The sequence below is a fragment of the Nymphaea colorata genome, chromosome 7 (assembly GCF_008831285.2).
Source record: "Nymphaea colorata isolate Beijing-Zhang1983 chromosome 7, ASM883128v2, whole genome shotgun sequence".
Lineage (NCBI taxonomy): Eukaryota > Viridiplantae > Streptophyta > Magnoliopsida > Nymphaeales > Nymphaeaceae > Nymphaea > Nymphaea colorata.
The window spans coordinates 17,074,391-17,096,129 of record NC_045144.1 but is presented as its reverse complement, the minus strand read 5'-3'; the positions used below and the strand labels follow the sequence as shown (position 1 = coordinate 17,096,129).

Here is a 21,739-nt window from a genome sequence, read left to right as displayed (position 1 = left end):
TTTTTTAATATATATAACATAATAATATAAAATTGCACTTATTTTCTCTCTATAGATATTCTCAATGACATTTTTTCTTGAGTTTTTTGAGGTTGTTGAGTTTGAACTCTAAAAAAGACTTGTGATTTTTCAACTAAGAGATTTTGAGCTGTTGTTGTTCTATTACTATTTTATCAATGTCAGACAATTAAACATGATCATCATCAATAGAAACCTTAGAAACAGAAACACAGTTCTTCCAATATAATGTTTCTGACCTTATCACATCTTCTAAAATGTATATCCTTAAATTGCTTTGTCGGAGTAGCTAGGTATAGCTACTATGGAATTGTTTCGGTTTCTTTATGCCGATGCATTGTATCCCCATTCTTTCTTTGTATGTAAAATTCTTTTATAATAAAAGATGGGAACTTACCTCCCTACACCTTTCATTGGCATTGCTACGCTTCCTTTTTAATTTTTTGACAATCAATATTGGAGTTTATGCGTCACAACTACTACATGTAAGAGCTTGAATTTCCTGAGTTGGATCACAAACAACCATTCAAACTAGATTAAAGTCCCTTCCTTGCTCAAGTTGCCTCATGTTGAGGTAGTCAAGCCAGATCTTTTAAATTACAAATATGGTTGAGAATTGAACAAGCAGCTCAAACTTAAAATTGATTCACCTTATGCAAGCTTGTCAAGATTCAGTTGAGTAATTCATAATGTTGCACCAATTGCAAGTATAGGTTCTCCTTTTTTATTTTTAAATTGATCTAAAAAAGTTAACTATTTTAAAAACTCAAACAAATGAGAAAATATACATAGATATGTGAAAATACTTTATGCTTTATAAATACTTTATGCTTTATCGGGTCAAGCTAATACAAATGTTAACAACATTGGTCGTTCAACTAATGTTGGTTGAATAATACTAGTGAATCCAACATGACCACATATGTTCCAGAGTAAGTAGGAGGGATATCCCATCCTACTTCTAGCTGAAGTCACAACGATTCCCTTCATTCCCCCAAGATTGCTTTTAGTGTTTAAAGGTAAAATTTTTACTATGCTTCAACTTGCATATCAATGTTTTCATTTTTACAATAAAAGAAGTTAATGCGCAAAGAGATCAAAATAGATATTAGCCGCCTACCAACTCATTACTCCATTTGTTGCACCAATCCTGTAGGTTATAACATGATTGTATAAACTCATAGCTACCTTACTAGAGCCAATACTTGAGACCCTTTTTAAATTTAATTTTTAATGTTGGTCAAACAATTTATAGATCGAGTACATTGTCATTAACTAACTTTAGCTTGACTATGCACAAACATGAATGGAACTTAGCGACTTAAACAATTTGACGAATTCTTCGTTCGGCTTCTTTCTGCTTTACCCCAATCTTAAAAATGAAACGATGTTCAATTTTTTATATTATGTAAACAATTTATGGACAAAGTCACTCGTCAATAAAATAACTTTAGCACGCAAATTGCCACATACCTTACCTCAACCTTGGAAATGAAACAAATTTAAGTTCAAATTTTTTTATTAATCAAAACAAACAAACACCAATCGAATTCTGAGCCACTTTAACATGTTCTTGAACACTTCGTTCGGCTTGTTTCCACTGATGTGCAAGCTTTTCAGTTTAATTCTCAATAGCCACGCAGTCGCCGGGACTCGGAAGTGCTTTCTTGGTTCGTTTTCTCAAAATCGTTTTGATATAAACTGGTGTCGGACGGACATCCCGCGGGTACGTGAGGCTTCGCATAAAGTCTTGCCGCTTGCCGAAGTAGGGCTTAGGGTTTTAGTTGTAATTATTCTGTTACTCCAAAAAGAAGAGGAAGAAGAAGAGCCCCTTTCAAGGGGGTCACCAACCTGCACACGAACTCCAACGGGAAATATACCAGCAGTCTTATTTCTTTTCTTTTGGGGTTGTCTTTCTTGTGCAACATTTGCAGTGGGTGCGTCATTCACGTCATTGGGGTCGATTTAACATGTTCAGGCTCACAGCAGACTTGATATGGAAAAGCCCTCACTTCTTCAACCCCGTTGGCGACCGCGAATTGGATCTTCGAGGTACTCATTCCCCTATTCTCTCCTTTCTCTATCTTCACCCCGTCATTGTCTCCAGGGTGCTTTTCATCTCTTCATCTCGTTATACAAATGTATCAGCATCATCGCTTGGCATTTTCATTTCGTTTTTCTTTTCTGCAATTTTCCATCGGCGATATGTAGTGGCTCCAGGGACGCATTGGTCGGCATCTCTTCTTTCAGTCTCTAGTGTGTGGTCTTGGGGTCCTTTTTCGTGCTGTTTAGGAAGGGAAGTTGGAGACGTAGCAACAATTGTCTTCAGGGCTGAGTTTAGGGTTTTGTCGTTATATCTTGTGAGTGCCTCCCCTTTCCTCAAGCCTAACCCGCCGGCTCCTCGAACGATAAAAGTTCCATTTATTCACCAATTTATGGATTAACCGGAATGCAATATATATGGGTAGGTATCCCCGTGAGTTCCGTTTAGAACCACCAATCTACTTATCTAAATATTTTTGGAGCATCAAGTGCTAGGTGTCCGATGACCTGTCTGGTGCCAGTCTTACCTTATATTAGGGTGCAACCCCACCATTGCATGGATAGGGATTTTTTGGGACGTGCTCCACTTGTCTATGAACTGACTGCATTGACAAAATAATTCTCAGTTTAATGTTTGTTACTCAAACCGGTGGTGGATCTACTCTAGTACCCTACTTCAGTAGCTTGAATTCTTTCATGTGGACTAGTATAGCGGCTGTAATTACTGATTCATTGTGAGAAATAGAGGGGGATCATGATGAAAAATGGGCACTGTGAATGTGAAAAGAGTTTGATGTTGGCAGAGCAAATATAGGAAGGAAAGATTTTTACAGAGAAGTAACTATCTTAAAAAAAAAATGAGAACTTCAATTGCATAGCTCCATTATCTCAACTAATTAGGATGTTTTATATTGACTTCCAAAAAATTCCATCATAACCCAAGTTTTCCTTTTTTCTTGTTTCATATCATGGGCCATTCCCTCAAGCAACAATCATGTTATTTTGCAATCACGCAAACACTATTGAAACCATAAAGTGTTGCTCGGCTGTTTGCTGCTAAAGGAATTGCAGTGGGATGTATTTTTGGCCCACCATCATCCTTTTTCCTGTCTTCGGAAGTGAAGATGTATTGAGGACATTGTTTCCGTCCTGTTATTCTGTTCCATACTTTCACATCTTGGAGCTCAAATTTGTTGTCTCTGCTGCTTTGCCTTTGAAGCATATAATTTTTGAATAAAGTTGCCTAGACAAGCAAAGGAATAATTACTAGTGAGGTCCTGCAAAATTTATTTATTTCTAACTTTTTGATGCTATTCCTGTTGCAGGTAATAGGCTAGCAGTAATTGAAAATGTAGGTGCAACAGAGGTAATCCTTGATGAATTGTTTTGGTTGTTTTACATATTGCGACTGATGGTATGCTAGTCCATCTCGTCTCTGACCCTTATGATATTTAGAAAGTATTACATCTCCCTGTCACTTGGGGTGAACCAAATGAAAGGCACCATTATGCTATTTAAAAAGTATCATATATGATTTACTGCAACTCATAGTTATAAAAGTTACCAATGTTTTGACAGTATCATAATTTTATTCCCTGATGGAGGAAAATGTTGCAATATTTTCAAAATTCTGCTAATGATGTTTTCTTTTTTTAAAAAATCCGTTGTTTGCATGTTTTTTCTGCATATATTCTACCATTTTTACTTTAAAATTCTAGAAATGTTTTGCATGGTTCTCAATATTTTTGTATTAGTAGGAAACTCATAATTCGATAATTATTGTTTATGCATTCTTTATTTTTTTGAATTCCTAAGGAAACGAAACCTTTAGGAACTTCTGATGAAAACTTTTACAAGAAAATTCCAATAACGATTTTTTTTTTACTAGAGTGCAACTGCAACTATAGGGTCCTAATAGTCCTTAGATTTTTCAGAGTGGTCAGGTTGAAAGGTACTTTGGGCGTCGCTGGACTACCTATACTAAAAACACGGATTAAGAAGAAATACACACACCCCTTCACAAGGTTAAGCCAAACCCTAATTCCTTTGATTAACCATTCATGGAAAAAAGTTAACACAACCAGCCTTATGTATGTTTATAACTTTATATCATGGGCTGGGTCCATGGTCTGAACACATAAGATCCGTCACGTATTCATTTTTAAGTACATATACTTTCTATTTTTTTTACATTTGACTGTCTATCACACATACAGATGTTTACCTACTTACACTTTGACAACATTGGAGCAGCTTTATTGTTTGTGCTTCTTATTGACATCCTTCACTACTGGATTAGATCCCCATATTGAAAATTATCTTAAATAATTGAAGATATATCATTTTCTTTTTCTTATTACCAGTTATAATATCTTACTTTGTGGGTTGTTTCCGACAGGACCAATTTGATACCATAGATCTGTCAGACAATGAAATTGTCAAGCTTGAGAATTTCCCTTATCTAAATCGTCTTGGTACTCTGCTGGTCAACAACAATAGAATCACGCGTATAAATCCTAATATTGGAGGTCTAGTTGCTTCACACAATTTACCAATTTTTGTCTTTGTATTTACAAATTTGATGGGAGGACTTTTTCATTATTAGAACATTTTTTCCCTTTTTGTGGTATGCAGAATACTTGCCTAAACTCCACACTCTGGTTCTGACAAACAATCGGTTGGTGAACTTGGTGGAGCTTGACCCCCTTGCATCACTTCCAAAGTTGCAATGCCTTAGTCTGCTTGATAATAACGTGACAAAGAAACCAAATTATCGTCTATATGTCATCCACAAGTTGAAAAAGCTACGTCTGCTGGATTTCAAGAAAGTGAAGCAAAAGGTAATATGTTGATTACTTCATTATGGTACCAACATCTTGAGGTCTATCCTTTTTTGTTGTTTCACTTGTTGATGAGCCCTGCTTGTATGGGCTAACTTCGTTTATAGCAAAATCTAATTGGATGAAAATTCTTGATAAAGTGATAACTGATTGCTTGGAGCAAATTGTATGGATTCTGTGTCTTGTCTAATGATTCATGTCACCTTGTTGCACCTGAGAAGAAGTGCAATTTCCAATGTTTTGCCATGTGTGATGTAAAGTTGAAAAATGGCTGAGTCTTTTCTCCTTATGCTGTCTTTGTTGAATGCAGAGACTTCTTGCATTTTCTGCTGAGCTGTCTTTGTTGAATGCAAAGACTTCTTGCATTTTCTGCTGAGCTGTCTTTGTTGAATGCAAAGACTTCTTGCATTTTCTGCTGATGGACATAATGCCTATTCTTGTCAGTCATAACTTCCTGAGATTTGTGAGCCATTTTTCAATTTCAAATAAAAAGTTTTATCTCTTTGAACTTCAGCTTTTTGTTTTTCGTCTTTTTTCTTGGTCATTTTGCAACTAAATTCAAAACCGATCAAGTTTATTACATAAATTTTAGCAAGGGAATGTTTCTTGAAGTTTTGCTATTGCCTTGAGTACTATGGTTATTGCTGTACTTCTGGAAAGTTAACCGAGTATTTTAAACTGGTTAAATCTTTTCCTACTTCTGGCTGTTTTTTTATCACTCTACATGTACCAGTGTTGTGCAATGGAGGCTCTCTTGTCACTATTTTGACTTCATTCTTGATTAACTGAAGATTTTTCTTCTTTGTTTTGATCAGATATTTGTTGTTTGTGCTACAAATGTTTAGGTTCTGTCCTTTTTATTTTGTTCTTTTTTGTTGACATCCTTTCGAGCTTTTTGATTAGAGCCATCTTTTTCTGCTGAACCTTCTTTTGGGTTGTACAGAGATATCACCTGGTCAGTCTTAACTTAATAGTGGGACTGCGCTTACATGAAGTCTAGTTTGCTTCATAATGCATGTAATAAGGATGAGGGAAACACTGGGGAAGACATGTGAAGAGGACATCCGAGGCTTGTCCGTAGCAGTTCTACTAAATTTGGTTGAGCTCATGCCCTATATTATGTGAGGAACTTAGGAGATAAGCACATAGTGTAGTTACCATGTTGTTTTAATAGTTGGATTGCTGACACATTGTTAAACATCTTTTAAATGTGGGCTATGTCACATAGGTACGGGTGCTGGTTCGAGTACGGCGTTTTCGCCAATCTTGGTATAGCGATACGACAATAATTATATATTTTTAATTCCAAAAAACAAAGTTGATATCTTCACATCATTAAGACAATGTTTCTTTCATAGTTCTTACATATAATCTCATAAAAAAAACATAAATAGACTAAGACAATGTTTTTTTTTTTTTTGGTTTGGATCGGTTCTGGGTCAAAACCGATCCAAACATACCCAGTGGTACCCCTGTACCGGTATGCCGGTATGGGTACGTGGTCCTCCCCCACGTACCACTGTGAGTTAAGTGTGTGGGCAATGAGTAAAATGGCCTTCACTAGTTGACTGTTATATTTGTCACATTTAAGCTGTTTGCATGCAGATTCTGATTGAAATGTAGTTCAGTCAGGTTCAGTTCCTTCATTTTCCCTTGAAAAGTCAATGTGGGCGTTGTGTATGCAGTAGTTTTTAGCACAACTAATTGGACTAAACTGATATTTTTCCCTCTTGACTTTATGAATGTGATAGGATTATTCCAAGTCAACCATCGTTAAGATGCTGGTTTACCTTGCGTTTCTCCATGCTCAATTTGGTGTTTCCGATGGACTGTACACATCTTTCTTGGGTCTAGCAACGTCGTGAATAGTGTTGAGGTAGAGCGAGGCGTTCCTCATAACATGACCTGAGGCTTATGCCTCAAGGGTAAAGTGTAAGCCTCATAAGAGCATGTTTGAAAAACATATCATGATAAAAAAAAGGATTTACTTCAATTAATATGCCCTAGGCATGGCGTTACATAGCTAAAAATAATACTAGGAAAGGGTGGAAATCGTCTACCAGCAGGTGCTGTAGCAAAACTTATTGCAAAAGAGATTTAATAGGCCACAGTAAGATTAGCACTTGTACAGCTTCGTCTGATATCCAAAAGCTGCTTGTCAACAGTCATATAACATCTTCCAAGATGGCCAAACGAGGGCTTTGAGCATCATTGAAGCCAGGATTGGGAGGGACAAACAGTCCAAGGTTTGGGGTGGGGTTTTGTTTTTTTTTTTTTTGGGGGGATGGGGCGAGATACCCTCAACTCAACTCCCTGCCCCCTTGTACATGCAGTGTGGCAAAAAACATTTAAAATGGAACTTATTTGAAAAAGTGAAACCAGTAAAGAATACAACGTTGTTAACATTGTGGAAAATACAGCAAACTTGATTTTTGATAAATTGGTCCCCTGGCTCTGTCCCTGGTTGAAACTTGAAAACCCTTATTTGACCCATTAATGCCTCAAATAATACACACCTTAAAGAGGCACATGCCTTGGGGTGTATGAAGTGTGCCAATGTTGTAAAACGCGCATCATAAGGCGTATCGGTCGGGCTTTAAGATACGCCGTATCGTAACCGTATCGTAATTTTTTTTAAAATAATAATAATAAATCAGAAAAAATTAAAAAAAAATCGAAAAATTCATAAAAAAATCAAAAAAATTAAAAATAATAAATTCTACATAGAAAACATGTTTTAGATAATGATATACTTATTAATTATTATTGCTAAATGCTATAAACTTACGCGTTCATGGTTCATCATTCATACTTCATAGACTTCAAAATTCATAACAATATCATTCAATTTCAATCAACAAAGCATAAGTCATAAAGTGATAAAGTCATACAACATTCAAGTGTTCAACAACCATAGATAACTCTTAAGTGGTTCGATACATATAATGATTCATCATTCATAATCTTTATCATCTTCATCTTCTTCTTCATCTTCATCGTCAAGAATTGGAAGATCCTCACCAACATATTCAGCACCAGCAGTAGCACTAGCAGACTCTCCTTCATCAACAAAGCCTTCTGTTGCTTCAGCTTCAAGGTTGAAGCATTCAAGATCTTCATCATCAAATATTGTAGCCGGTTCTTCCTCAATCCATGGCTCCAGATCGTCAAAGTTTTCCAAGCTGATAGGATCGAACTGAGATGTGTGCTTCCTTGCTGATGTTTTTTGTAATTCTCTACGTTACATAAGAGAAAGCTTGTTAATATATAATTTCATATAAATATATTGTACAAAAAATGTAAACATTGAGCTATATTACCTTTGTTTCAACCTCATATTATATCGAACAAAAACAAGGTCATTCAACCTTTTATGTTCGAGACTATTCCTTTTTTTGCTATGGATATGTTGGAACACACTCCAGTTCCTTTCGCATCTACTAGCACTGCATGTCTGGCTGAGGACTTTGATTGCAAAACGTGCTAGGTTTGACAATCAAACCCATATCTATTCCACCACAAATCTAAACAAGAATATAATGTTATAACAAATCAATGTGAAAGTTCTAAAAGAATCAAATGTAACAAATGTAAAGTAAATTAAACATTTCTATGTATTTACCTGGACGCATGGTTGTCCTGGCTCGAACGGCGACAGGTTGTCCCATGCCCCGATAACAAGTATCATATAGATCTAACTCATTGCCGACGGCATCTTGTTCTCTAGAATCTGCCACTAACACGTTAATACAATCCAACAAACCACTTAAGACTTCTCTGTCCTTCTTAAATGTAGGAAAAAATCTACTTGCAGGATTTAGATAGTAAGCTACTGTATGAAGAGGTTGATGAAGCTGTCCAGTCCACCTTTTATCTATCATTTTTCATATGGGCATATATAACTTTTTCTTTCCTTTTAAGTTGTCTCGAATTGCCTCTTTTGCTTTATCCATGGCCTCATATAAGTACCCTATGGAAGGCCTATCCTCACTGTCAGCTAACCTGAGGACTTTCACTAATGGAACACAAACTTTCTATAGCTACACATGATTCCCAAAATTCGTTATTAAATATGATATCCACAACTAAAGAAGCATTTCTTTTATGAGCATGTGGATATGCAGCCCATTCTTCACTAGCGAACATCTGCCTCAAATGAGTTTTTTGTTTCACCACACTCTGCACAGTCAATACATTTGTGGCAAATCCAGTTTGTGCAGGTCGTATCAATTCAACTCATTTTGTAAACTTTCTCATCAAACTCAATACATATGCATGATTAGATAAATTTTGTTACCTCTTGACATTGGTCAATGGCTGATTTCATATCATGCATCTCATTAAGATCTTGAAGCATAAGATTAACACAATGAGTGACACATTGACTCCAAAAGAATGTTCCATACTTTTGAAATAACAAATCTCCTGCAGCTCTCTAATTTGCAACATTATCTGTAATAAACTGTACAATGTTTGCAGGCCCAACTTCTTGTACGACATTATCAAAAACATTGAACAAAATCTCAGCAGTCTTAGGAACATCAGACAAGTCAAGAGATTTCAAGAACATTGTATCTTTAGGGCAATAAATAAGAAAATTTACAAGTGTTCTTGACCTTGTATCAGTCCATCCATCTGACATAATGGAGCAACCTGTTTCCTTCCAAGATAATTTCAATTGATCGCAATGTTAGACACTTCTTTCACTGTATCTTGAAGAATTTTACCCCTCAACTGATGATATGATGGCATTTTGAATCCGGGGCCTATAGAAGCAATTGCATCTGCCATGGCTTGGAATTGAAAAGAATTAGCTGCATTAGATGGAATACATGCATCATAAAACCATTTTCTTACCATCTTTTGTGCTTGATATAGCATATCTTTAGATATCATAACAGCACGAATCTGCGGCTGACCATCTGAGCTAGTATATGAAGGTAAAAAGCTCTTAATAGAGCCAACACTAGACCTACCAGTAGGAACTCTACCACTAGGTGGTCGCATACCACGCTTGGCCCTATCTGCTGTGCCTCTTCTCTTCCTTCCCGTTACGTCAGATCGACCTCCTTCATACATGATCCCTTTTCCTCTACGATCTCTACCTCTTGAGGTCTCCAAATCTGTTCTTAGAATTGTATCATCTTCATCGTCACATTCATAAGCTTCTTCCTCTTCTTCTTCATCTTCCAAAGGCTCATTATAGCCTACATCTGCCTCTTCAATTTCTTTCTGTATCCTCTTTTAATGTAAAGCATGAAGCATATCTAAACATTGCTGACGCACATATGGAGGCAAAGGTTTGTTTGATCCTCCAACACAAGGAGACGCATCTTTGGAGGTCCCTGCCAAATGGTGTTTCATTCTACTAATCCCTCCTGAAAATGTATTCCCACAAAAGCTACATTTGAGTTTCAAGCAGTTATTCTCCTTCACCCTTTCGCACCATTGCCATGTAGGATCCATATCTTCAAAAAAAAAAAAAAACGAAATCCTATGGTAAACTTAATGAAAAACATTCAAAATCTTTCAATCTACGATTCTACGGTAAAAGATTATGAATATGTGGTAAAAACAAGAAATTTCATACCTTATAAGAAGAAATCAAGAAAACCCCTTTCCTCTCAACGAAAATCAACCACCCACGCACAAATCGACCTTTCAATCTTCGATTTCACGGTGAAAATCGATGTTTTCACGGTGAAAATTGATGATCTTCCCTCTTGGACACACAAACCCCATGTTACAAATGAAGAACCCTCGCACGTTTTAAAGAAAAAGTGAAAAAGGAGCCGTCAGGTGTCTCTTTTTAAAAATTTGCTCGTATCGCACGATACGTGCGATACAGGGCCGATACACCCCCCATTTACGATACGGGGGGTGTACCGTATCGTAAATGGTGATCGATACGATACGTATCGTACGATACAGGCTCGTATCGTACGATACGTAAAACATTGAAGTGTGCATCTCATGGTAATAATGCTTTAAGCCTGTGCCTCAATGTTTTTACTGTAATGCCTTACCTTGAGGTGTGATTTTTGTGTCACAAAGCCCAAATGCAACACATATGGTCTGAAACACTTAAAGAATTTAAAAAATCCAACTGTTTTTATTGTTTCATAACTGTTTGTGAAACAGTTACATGCTGAAAAATATGCAAGGTAAGCTTTTGCTGGAATTGCTGTTTGTACATGAAGAAATATGGGCCCTTCCAGTTGTAGTAGCGATTGTGCATCCCTTTCAGTAACTCACTTAGGAGCCAATCCATTATCCTCTTGAATGAAGGAATTGAATTCACATCACCTTGGCAGCTTTTGAAGGTTGTGGATATTGTTATTCTTAATATCATTGGAATAGTTTGATCAGTAACTCATTCTTTTCCATTACTTATATCCAACTAAAGATCTTTAGAGTCTTTCAAATTATTGCAATTTATTTCATGCTCATGCCTGAGTTGGATAAATTTTGCTCCATGTTGGATGTCAGCTATTATGGGTTCAGATGCTGTCAAATGCAGTAGTTGTACTTGTCATATTCATCTAGTTACCTTTTGACAGTTCATTTCCAGCTAATGTGTGGTCCTTATTGCAGGAAAGGGCTGAGGCAGAGAATATGTTTGTTTCTTCTGATGTGCAAGAAAATATCAAAAAAGAATCTGCAAAGACATTCACTCCAGGGGAGGTCCCACCAATTGTACCAGAGGTTTCAGAGGAACAACAGCCTCCCAAGGCTGCTGGCCCAACACCAGAGCAAATTATTGCTATCAAGGTACTATTTACATGTTATTAAACAAGACATTTAATACACAACTTTTTTTTGTTGTGGATGCAATGAATATAAACACTAGGCAATGGTACTAAAGAGCATGGGGCCTTAAAATGTTAGATAAGCAGGCAGACAATCATGTTGATACCCAGGTGGGTAGATCATAAAAGTTGAGAATAAATTGGTAAGATTACAGACAGAAATGCCAAGGATATCAAGATGCCCATGTAATACATATAATGGCCAGCCATTGACCTTGAAATTTCAATGTGTTAAACATCATTGGGCACTTAAATTTTGAAAGTAGATGTCTGAGTCGAGGAATGTAGGAGTTTATAAACTAGAAATATATATGCTTGATCTCTAATCTCTAGAGGTGTCTGAAAGTCAGGAGCGCATATGCTCAGACAGTTGCTGAAAAAACTCGCATGCTCTTTCTCTCTCTCCCTCGCTCGGTCTCTCTCTCTTTCTCTTTCTCACTCAGTTAGTATGTATTCTGTCAGGTTCTGGTTGTGATCCTCTGATTTATTGGTATGGAGTATTTTGAGGACCTTTGCTTATAAAATTGTATATTGTTTCATCCAGGCTGCTATCGTGAATTCACAGACACTTGAAGAGGTTGCAAGGCTTGAAAAGGTGATAGTTGATATCTGATTATCATATGCTTCCTTTTGCACTTATACCTTTATACTCCTGGCAGGACATTCTACTTATCTCATGCAATTGCTAGACATTGTTTATATAAATTATCAACCTCAATTGCCAGTAATTGACTAATTTGGCAAGGTTCTGTCAACAGGCATTGAAGTCTGGACAACTTCCTGCAGATCTGAAGATTGCTGAAAATATAAAAAGCCCATCTGCTGCTGATGGTGAGTTGACCGACAAAATGGATGCTGATAACCAGAATGATGTTAGTAATGTTCCCCAAAATGCTGAAGGTCTGCAGGAGGCTGATCATGCTGTTCCAATTGAGGAGGTACGTTAGAGTTTAGACACTAGCGCTTATGACATCCTATTTATGTTTTTTTTCCTGAATATCTTGTTGTGAGTGTTTTAGACGTACAGGGACTAGGTATATAAAAATCACTTCAAAGGCATACAGGTTCCATGGAGCCATTCCTTTTTGTTGTATGGTGTTTGGGTTTATCTTTCTACATTGTGTTCTAAAGGGCAGTCACTTCAAGGGCTTATGTGTCTTCTTGCATCCTTTTGATGATATACTCTTATAAAATTGAGTGGGATGACTGCAAACATAGATATTGGATGAGTTTGAAGGCCTTGACAGTATAAGTGCAGGTACCACTAGAAATCCTGTACTTCTGACTGGTAGAACATATTACAGCTGGGAATTTAACAAAATTTCTGGGGAATATACAACTCTGAGTAGGTGTCCTCGAGGGCTGACAAGAAAATCCTTGTGCTTAGGGAATTTTAGTATTCTCCTTGGGTTTTGCAACAGTGGTTGTTCATTGTCTTTTTACTTTATTTAATAGGATAAGCAGATGTTGATTTTGATCGTAAAACTACTTGGATCTTAATATCTATTTGTTTGCATTTTTATACACGGGCACAACGTAGGCCGCTGCATCTGAAGCAGGTGCATATTGGGGTTTGCCATGGGTGTGGCTGTTAATATTTGACAGTTTACATACTAATCCAAATGTCTGTTTGTGTGTGTATGTGTGTTTAAATAGAATACAACTCCTATTGGCACAATTTCCATTGAGTGAGCTCCAGTCTCATGTTGCCCAGATAATGTGTTGGGTTTGTATTCCACTATCTCTCTGTAAAAGGCAAATGCCTCTATTTCTACCACATTTGTCGGGTAATAAGATATTGAATGCAATTGAAGAGGTTTTATCAATGAAATCTCCATTTATTCAAGATGTAGGTACAGCTTACAAATTTACAATCCATTTTATAGTTCTTCTCTTTACCCCTTGCAGGTAAATGAACTCATTATATGATTGTACAATATGAGATCCAAATGAAAAGATGTGAATCTTTTGCTTAGTTCTTTTGGAAGGTTTAATAAAAAACTATTTGAATATGATTTGATTTCCAACTCCAATGTAGTAGTATGCTATTAAAAGGGAGTGATAACTTTTTAATCAAAACACTAGAATCAAGGATCTTTTTTCTAAAGATTCTAGGATATAAGCATTAAGCACCATAAAATTTTAGGATATAAATCTATGGGATGATTATATGATTTGATTTTCAACTCCAATGTAGTAGTATGCTATTAAAAGGGAGTGATAACTTTTTAATCAAAACACAAGAATCAAGGATCTTTTTTCTAAAGATTCTAGGATATAAGCACCATAAAATTTTAGGATATAAATCTATGGGATGATTCATCAATTTGTAATGGATCCAAAGCTAATGGAATGTTTTTTGGAAATCTGAATGGAGTAATTATGTAATCATAGTATGTAATCCACCAATTAATTTATTTTAACCCATCACACTTTTCATACATTCCTCTCTCCATATTCCTTGGTGTGCCTTGTGATGGGCATGGAAGGAAAGGTGCTTCTTCTTTTCTTCTCTCTAATGATTGTCCAATTTTTTATTTATTTGTCCTATTTGCATAGCAAAGGGAGCAGGCTTTCCCCTAACCATCTGTAGGAAACCAAAAGAGCTGCCAAGGGAAGGGATTGCTGCGATTCTTAGGAAACCAAAACAGCTGGTGAGGGAAGGGGATCACTGCTGGAAACCAAAAGAGCTGCCCAAGGATGGGAAACTGCAGTCTCTTCCTTGGCCTTTGGAGTGGCAAGGGCAGAGAAGAAAATGTCATTTGTGCAAGTCTTTTTTGTTTCCTATGCTGACTTGACTCTTTAAGGAGGCACAATTGGTGGAAAGCCGACCAAACCATGAACCTCCATCCATGCAGGATATATGAACCAGGCGTTTCTAGATATCCGATTCAAGAGGATGGGCAAAACACCCTGTTGATTGGAATGGAAGAAGTTTCCTCCTGTTGCAAACCACCACACGATCTGGGCCGTGGCCTTCTTAGAGTTGCTCATGGTAGATATAACCTTCCTCTTGGATATGGCAAGGTGAAAAAGGGCTTCCTCAAGAATTGGGATGGCAAAGGGATGGAGCGGTGGATTGATAAGTCTACTGGCTGTCCTTGTAGGTAGGGGAAGTAGACACTGGGAACATGATAAGGAAAGGTGAAAAAAATATTATTTTTTGTTAAATCCTTTTCTATTCCATTGAAAATGCATTTTGTGCTTTCTTATTACATTAATTGGTCCTATTTCATCAAATGTGAAACGAATTTCAGTTGATACTCTAGTATTTACATTTTTCAGCGTCTAAAATGTTGGCTTATTGCTAGTTGCTCATGCATTCCGTGCAAGTTATGAAACCATTAAACATGAGTAAATAGTGGACTCGCACGGAAAGTAGTTAATGGTTCCTCCGGCAATGTGTATGTACTTCCAAGCATTTTTTGCAATTGTAAATGTTTTTTTTACTTCGTAAGTTCTTCCTGTGTTGATTTCTTTAATTTAGTAATTTCAGTTTGTCTGCACGCCGCTATTTCTTCCTTCCACTTAGCGACCTTGGTTGTGCCAAGTCTGGTGATCGACTCATATGATAATCTTATATATACTCTGAGTTTCAATTATTCAAAAGTCAAGTGGTTTCTTGGCCTGGACAACTTTGGGTAGGTTTGGATCATTTTGCCAAGGATATCTTGTCTATCAAAAGAGTGGATGCCACCTGCGTAAACAATTTTGAGCCTGTAGAGTATGGGAAAATATGCGATGTGATTGTTCAACTTTGACCTTTGATTCTTCTTGTTCATCTACTGTACTTTCCTAAAATAAGTTCAATTATCTATGGTCAATTATCTCGTCTTTTTTTTTCTGGTCAGGTTTTTGCATGGACTTGTTTGTCAGGATTGTGATATCTCCAAATATTCTGCATTTCAGGACTAGGGCAGGGATATCTTGGATGTGCTTGAGGTGCTGTCTTTTGCCTCGCGAGTCCTCAAGCGTCAAGGGCTTCATGACAGGGATTGCATTTCTCATGTTGGGTATGCCTCTTCACCGCCCAACACATTCAGCAGCAAATGCCCTTGTGAACCCAGTACATGTAAACTGCTAGTTTTTCACCATCGTTGCAAAGGTTACAGGCGGAGGGAGCCATTAGCAAAGCAACGATAATTTTTAGAAAGATTCTATACATCCTTCAGTTTTCAACAGAATAGACTTGGTTTTCTGAACTCCCTTTCTGCACCTTCATCCATCAGCGTCCATATTTGTGAGCACATTGAGGAATTAATCAGTTATTCTTATGTCTTTCTCGTTTATCCTTGTAATTTGGTAACCATTACATAACGATGGGAGGTCCTCCATTTCATTTTACTGTGTGCTTGTCCACGATAAAAAGGTGCTTCACGATCTCTTCCATTTTCTCGGCTTTGGGAAGTCTATCCCCGTATCCTTTTGTTAATGATTCTTGAACCCTTTCTTTTGGCGCACAGACCGTAAGGTTGTCCTCGACTCCATGAAAGGTTAGAGTAGGTGGTTCAGCATGAATGATATTCTGTTGGCTGCAATCGTTTTTATTAGGTAAGCGGTCTGCGTCTTTTGGTTTTGCAAATATTCTTGAGACAGGCAGACGTGCCCTGATTATTGAGCTATGCACACACTTTCTGTTTTTTTTTTTTTTTTTTTTTTTTGTTTGACTTGGAGTTTCATCTCCAATCACCCAGCTTTGGTTGATGGAGCTGTTGTTGGCACCGCACAGCACTGTGGGTACTTTGTCAACCATCTGAAGTCAGATCGTGCTCCTTTAATGGTCTTCTCCATTAAATTCTTGTGGACAGCTGCTGCGCTGATGCTACTTTCTCTGATCCTGTTGCAAGGCGGATCCCTTGTATCTGATACTTTTAAAAACGTTATCCTTTTGGACTACTGCCGGTTTGGGAAAAAAAATTTGGGGAAAAAAAAAATTAATCGCTTATAACGAACAATGCAATGTTCTTGCAGCTCGACGAGATTGATGGTTACCACAGGAGAGGGGGTGGTATAAATCAGTTACCTCATCCACTCGTGTCTTTCATGAAATCAGTGGATATGATAAAATCGAACATCGTTGCCTTTGAGTGGTAAGGTGGAGCCAGTAAGGCTGGAAGATAAAGAGGTGGAAAACTGTATACTAAGCCAAGCATTGGAAACTTCTTCATTGAGAATCCAAATTTTCGTGCCGAAGGGTAGCAGCTTAACTTCTAAGCATCAAAATTGACTGATATCACAGGCTGGACAATTAATATAAGTCTCTCCCCTCTTGTAGCCTTGAAGGCAGAGGTTTAAGTAATGCAAGATTCCCTTTTGTTGCAAATGCGCCACAAACTAAAGCTGCTTTAATTAGTACCCTAACGTCAACCGGAAGAGACAAGGTATGATCAAGAAGACTGGATGCATTTTTAGAGGTTGATATGATGGGGCAGACATGGGAGAGATTCTGTAAGTCGGCCGAGAGCGTCAACAACTTCGAAGGGGAAACACAGCCACAAAACCCACAACGAATGGTCATTTACGTCTTGGAAGATGTACAAGCTATATGGTTGTCACAAAGTCATCACCAGGACAGTTTGGAAACAAACCAAGTTTGCCATAAGCAGTTTGAAGCTTTTATATCGAGTACGTGGATTATACCGCAGCTAATTAATGCATAAATTTTGTGCGTAGGTGTGCGAGACACTGGTAACTACAGTACAGTAGGCGTTGAAGTTAGAAGGGGATGCACCACAAGAGGACGCGTGAGTGAAGGAGTAAAATGGGGGTGCATCGCATGTGAGTGCCCGCAAGGAGAGACGGAGAGGAATGCGGTGGTGGTTTCTATGGACATGTTAGGGCCAAATATTCCACCCACTGTCGGTATCCATTTATCATCAATTTTTCTGTCGTCGGGAAGTCACGATTACTACCTTGTCTCGTTAGGTAGGTAAAAGCCCATTTGCATTTGGTATTATCTCCGTGTTTTCAGTTAATTCCCCTCTCCACTAAACGAAGAAAAGAAGAAAGAGCGAGAATAAAGAAGAGACAGAAAAAAAGGGAAAGAGAGAGAAAGGTAAGGATGAGTTGCTCCGCAAGCACCAAAAGGCTTACTGGCTAGCTTTCAGTAAAGATCAAGTCATCACCGATAGGGGTCGAGGCGTAATTGGGGTGGTACGAAAAGGATGGGAACCTACAATGAGAAACAGAGTATGCGATCCAGGTGTTCAAATTGAAAACTGGGTTTGAAATTTAACGACAGTCGACTTGATTGTACGTGAAAGTTAGATCCGTCAGATCCAGATTTCAAGTTCAAATTCGATGATCGGTTCCCAACGTCTATTAAAGCGGAAGAATGGGTATGAGTTCAGCGCCAGCCAGCAAATCGCCGCGGCTTCCGTGCAAGTGACTCGAAACACCACCACCACTACTAGTGCTACCAGCCTACTACTTCCAAACCACTACTCTTACTGGTCCAAGTCAATTCAACCCGCATCGTGCCGTGCTCGTCCGTGCCTAATCATCTTCTCGGAAGAATAAGAAGAAGAAGAAGAAGACGAACGGAAGGGGAAAAAAGGAAAAAAAAAGGAAAAAAAAGAAAGGCAAAGGGTAAGCTTAATCTTCGCAAAGCCCGAGAGAAGAGGGTCCAAAACCATCAACTAGTCGACGCGTAACGGTTGGCTATTCACCGCGTCGGTGGAGTCCCCCTTCGGATTTCTTTCTCGCCTAACCCCAACCCGACGGGGGAGAGATCCCGTCGTGAGCGAGCCAGTGAGTTCCCTTCCCCCTCCCCTTTCTCCGTGTGTATATATAGCCAATTCATACGCGACGCTCCCGCACCACTCATCAAGGAAGGAACACTGAAATCCTCCCCTGCACCTTCGTCTTCCTCTTTCTCTCAATCACCTTCATCCCCTTCCCCTCTCCTCACCTTCCCTTCCGCCTTCTTTCCCATAGGTCACTCGGAAAGGAGAGAAAAGAAACCCACACAAGCAAGCGAAGCAGATCAAGCAGGAGCGGCAGCAGCATTCGCACCACAAAAGAAGGGAAGAGAAGTAATCATGGTGAAGATCTGCTGCATCGGCGCCGGCTACGTGGGCGGGCCGACGATGGCCATGATCGCATACAAGTGCCCCGACATCCAGGTGGTGGTCGTCGACATCTCTGTGTCCCGCATCAACGCCTGGAATAGCGATCGCCTCCCCATCTTCGAGCCTGGGCTGGACGAGGTGGTTAAGCACTGCCGCAACCGCAACCTTTTCTTCAGCTCCGACGTCGAGACCCACGTTGCCGATGCCGAGATCGTCTTCGTATCCGTCAACACCCCCACCAAGACGCGCGGCCTCGGCGCCGGCAAGGCCGCGGATCTCACCTATTGGGAGAGTGCCGCGAGGATGATTGCCGACGTCGCCAAGTCCGACAAGATTGTGGTGGAGAAATCGACGGTTCCCGTCAAGACGGCGGAGGCCATCGAGAAGATCTTGACCCACAACAGCAGGGGGATCAACTTTCAGATCCTCTCCAACCCGGAGTTCCTGGCGGAGGGGACGGCCGTCGAGGACCTGAAGAAGCCGGATCGGGTGCTTATCGGAGGCAGGGAGACCCCGGAGGGCCGCAGGGCCGTGCAGGCTCTCAAGGACGTCTACGCCCGCTGGGTCCCTGAAGACCGGATAATCACCATGAACCTCTGGTCTGCGGAGCTCTCCAAGTTGGCGGCCAACGCCATCCTTGCCCAGCGGATCTCATCCATCAACGCCATCTCCGCGCTCTGTGAGGCCACTGGCGCCGACGTCTCCGAGGTCGCCTACGCCGTCGGCAAGGACTCTCGGATCGGTTCCCGCTTCCTCAACGCCAGCGTCGGTTTCGGCGGATCCTGCTTCCAGAAAGACATCCTCAACCTGGTGTACATCTGTGAGTGCAACGGCCTCTCCGAGGTGGCCAACTACTGGAAGCAGGTCGTCCACATCAACGACTACCAGAAGAGCCGCTTCGTCAACAGGGTGGTGTCCTCAATGTTTAACACCGTCTCCGGCAAGAAGATCGCCATCTTGGGGTTCGCCTTCAAGAAGGATACGGGCGACACTAGGGAGACTGCGGCCATCGACGTCTGCCACGGGCTACTCGGGGACAAGGCGCAGCTCAGCATCTATGACCCCCAGGTGACGGAGGACCAGATGCGGAGAGATCTCGCCACCAACAAGTTCGATTGGGATCACCCGCAGCACCTCGTCCCCAGCAGCCCCACCGCCTCGAAGCAGGTTTCTGTCGTCTGGGACGCCTATGAGGCTGCCAAAGGGGCACATGGCATCTGTATCCTTACCGAGTGGGACGAATTCAAGACCCTTGACTACCAGAAGATCTACGACAACATGGAGAAGCCGGCCTTCATCTTCGACGGCCGCAACATCGTCAAGGTGGACGAACTCAGGAAGATCGGATTCATCGTCTACTCCATCGGCAAGCCACTCGATCCGTGGATCAAGGACCTGCCAGCCGCCCCATCCGCCTGATAGACTATGGTTCTGTCATGTCTTGTTCCCCAATGTTGGTTAGCTTCCTTACTAAGCACCTCTCCTCCCCTTTCTCTTCTGCTACTCCTTTTGTCCCCCACAACCCATCCCTCATCTCTCTCTGTCATGTTTGCGCCTGTCCCTTCTCCTGCTACTGTTCATTGATGTCGAGTACTGATAACTATCGTCAATTTAGTTCCTTCACCCTTCCTCTCTCCCACTTTTCAGACATTTTCTTTCTTTTTCCTCTTTCTTATCCACATTTCTTATTTCAATTTTGTTTTGCATCTGCTGGTTCTTTCCCATTCCTTCATTAGAGATTATTAGGTTAAAATGCAATCAGAGCGATTACCTTCCAACTGAAGAGAGAACAGTGTGAACGAAAAGGAGAAACAGGGTTCGGTGATTTTTTTTGTCCTTGAGGTCAAAATTTAGAAAGATCTGCAGAACCCGGCCGGCTGACTGCCCTTGTGTTGGCGATCTATCTCAGCGTGCCAGGGAGCTTTCTTCCCTCTCTCTTTCACGTTTGTTGTTTTCGGTGCCACTTTTGTGTACCCAAATTATTATAATAAGAAAATTTCGGATTTTGTTGGTCTAGTCATGTGTAATTTGCGCCGATCCGGTGCGATCTGTGGCATTGTCTCTCCCTCTTTCTCTCTATACGCACACACCAAAAATGGGTGTAGCTGAACTGGTTGGGCCTCCCTCCTGCCAAAAAGTTTTGTGGCGGAGCTGGTTGGGCCTCCTTCCCGCCAAAAGGTGTGTAGTGTAGCGGAGTTGGTTGGGCCTGTGGCTTGATACAACAAACAAGCAGGTCATGGGTTCGATTCCCATATTGGACGGGACTGAGTGTAAAAAGGAATGTAGCGGTGTTGGTTAGGCCTGTGGTTTGATATAGCAAGCAGGTCATGGGTTCAATTCCCATGAATGCTACCTACTGGACGGGATCCAGGGTAAAAAGGTATGTAGCGGTGTTGGTTAGGCCTGTGCCTTTATATAACAAGCAGGTCGTGGGTTCAATTCCCATGAATGCTACCTACTGGACGGAGTTGGGTGTAAAGGCTGAGGGGTGGTGTCTTGTATTTTTCAGGCTGCTTAGGTATTAGTTGTGCCCCACTCCCTTCTCTCCCCTTTTCCACACACCATCTCTACCCTTTTTCCCACACACACTCTCTCTCTTTATGGTATTGAGGAGTGTCAATTCTGATTTCTGGGATTAAAAGGATGCTGCAATAGAGGCTACATGGACGGGTTCTTATCCCGCTCTTTAATCTAACTCTCTCTCTCTCTCTCTCTCTCACGCGCGCGCACACACACACAATGTGGAACGCGACTAAAATTATCGTAGAAAGAGGTTGTGAGTGTGAAAGGTCCGGTAAGAGTGGGAAGCTTGTAACTAATCCGTTGCATCTGGAAGTGTACGAGGTAGGAGGGCCCACAACGAAGTCATCTCGCCGCAAATTCTGGAGCGCTCTTTGATGACAAAGCACGAGAAGACTTAAAATTTCAGTTATTTATCACAAAAGGGCAACAACGTCAA

The 21,739-nt window shown here is 40.1% G+C and overlaps 2 protein-coding genes across 3 annotated transcripts; both read left to right on the top strand.

The window, feature by feature from the left end:
- The first annotated feature begins 1,653 nt into the window (after nt 1–1,653).
- LOC116257768 (U2 small nuclear ribonucleoprotein A') lies at nt 1,654–16,054 on the top strand. Of its 2 annotated transcripts, none has more exons than XM_050078807.1 (8): nt 1,654–2,070; nt 3,387–3,412; nt 4,460–4,589; nt 4,696–4,901; nt 11,496–11,672; nt 12,255–12,305; nt 12,469–12,648; nt 15,620–16,054. In XM_050078807.1, exons 1-8 carry the CDS (start codon nt 1,989–1,991, stop codon nt 15,623–15,625), a joined length of 858 nt encoding a protein of 285 aa, XP_049934764.1. In that variant the 5' UTR covers nt 1,654–1,988; the 3' UTR covers nt 15,626–16,054. The 2 variants fall into 2 exon arrangements, with proteins under 2 accessions (XP_049934764.1, XP_031490603.1); XM_031634743.2 differs by having other exon boundaries at nt 1,659–2,070; nt 3,387–3,427.
- A 2,353-nt stretch (nt 16,055–18,407) lies between these two features.
- On the top strand, nt 18,408–20,796 carry LOC116257674 (UDP-glucose 6-dehydrogenase 4-like). The gene has a single exon (XM_031634623.2). The coding sequence runs from the start codon at nt 18,751–18,753 to the stop codon at nt 20,197–20,199; it is 1,449 nt and encodes a 482-aa protein (XP_031490483.1). The 5' UTR covers nt 18,408–18,750; the 3' UTR covers nt 20,200–20,796.
- Nucleotides 20,797–21,739: the final 943 nt, after the last annotated feature.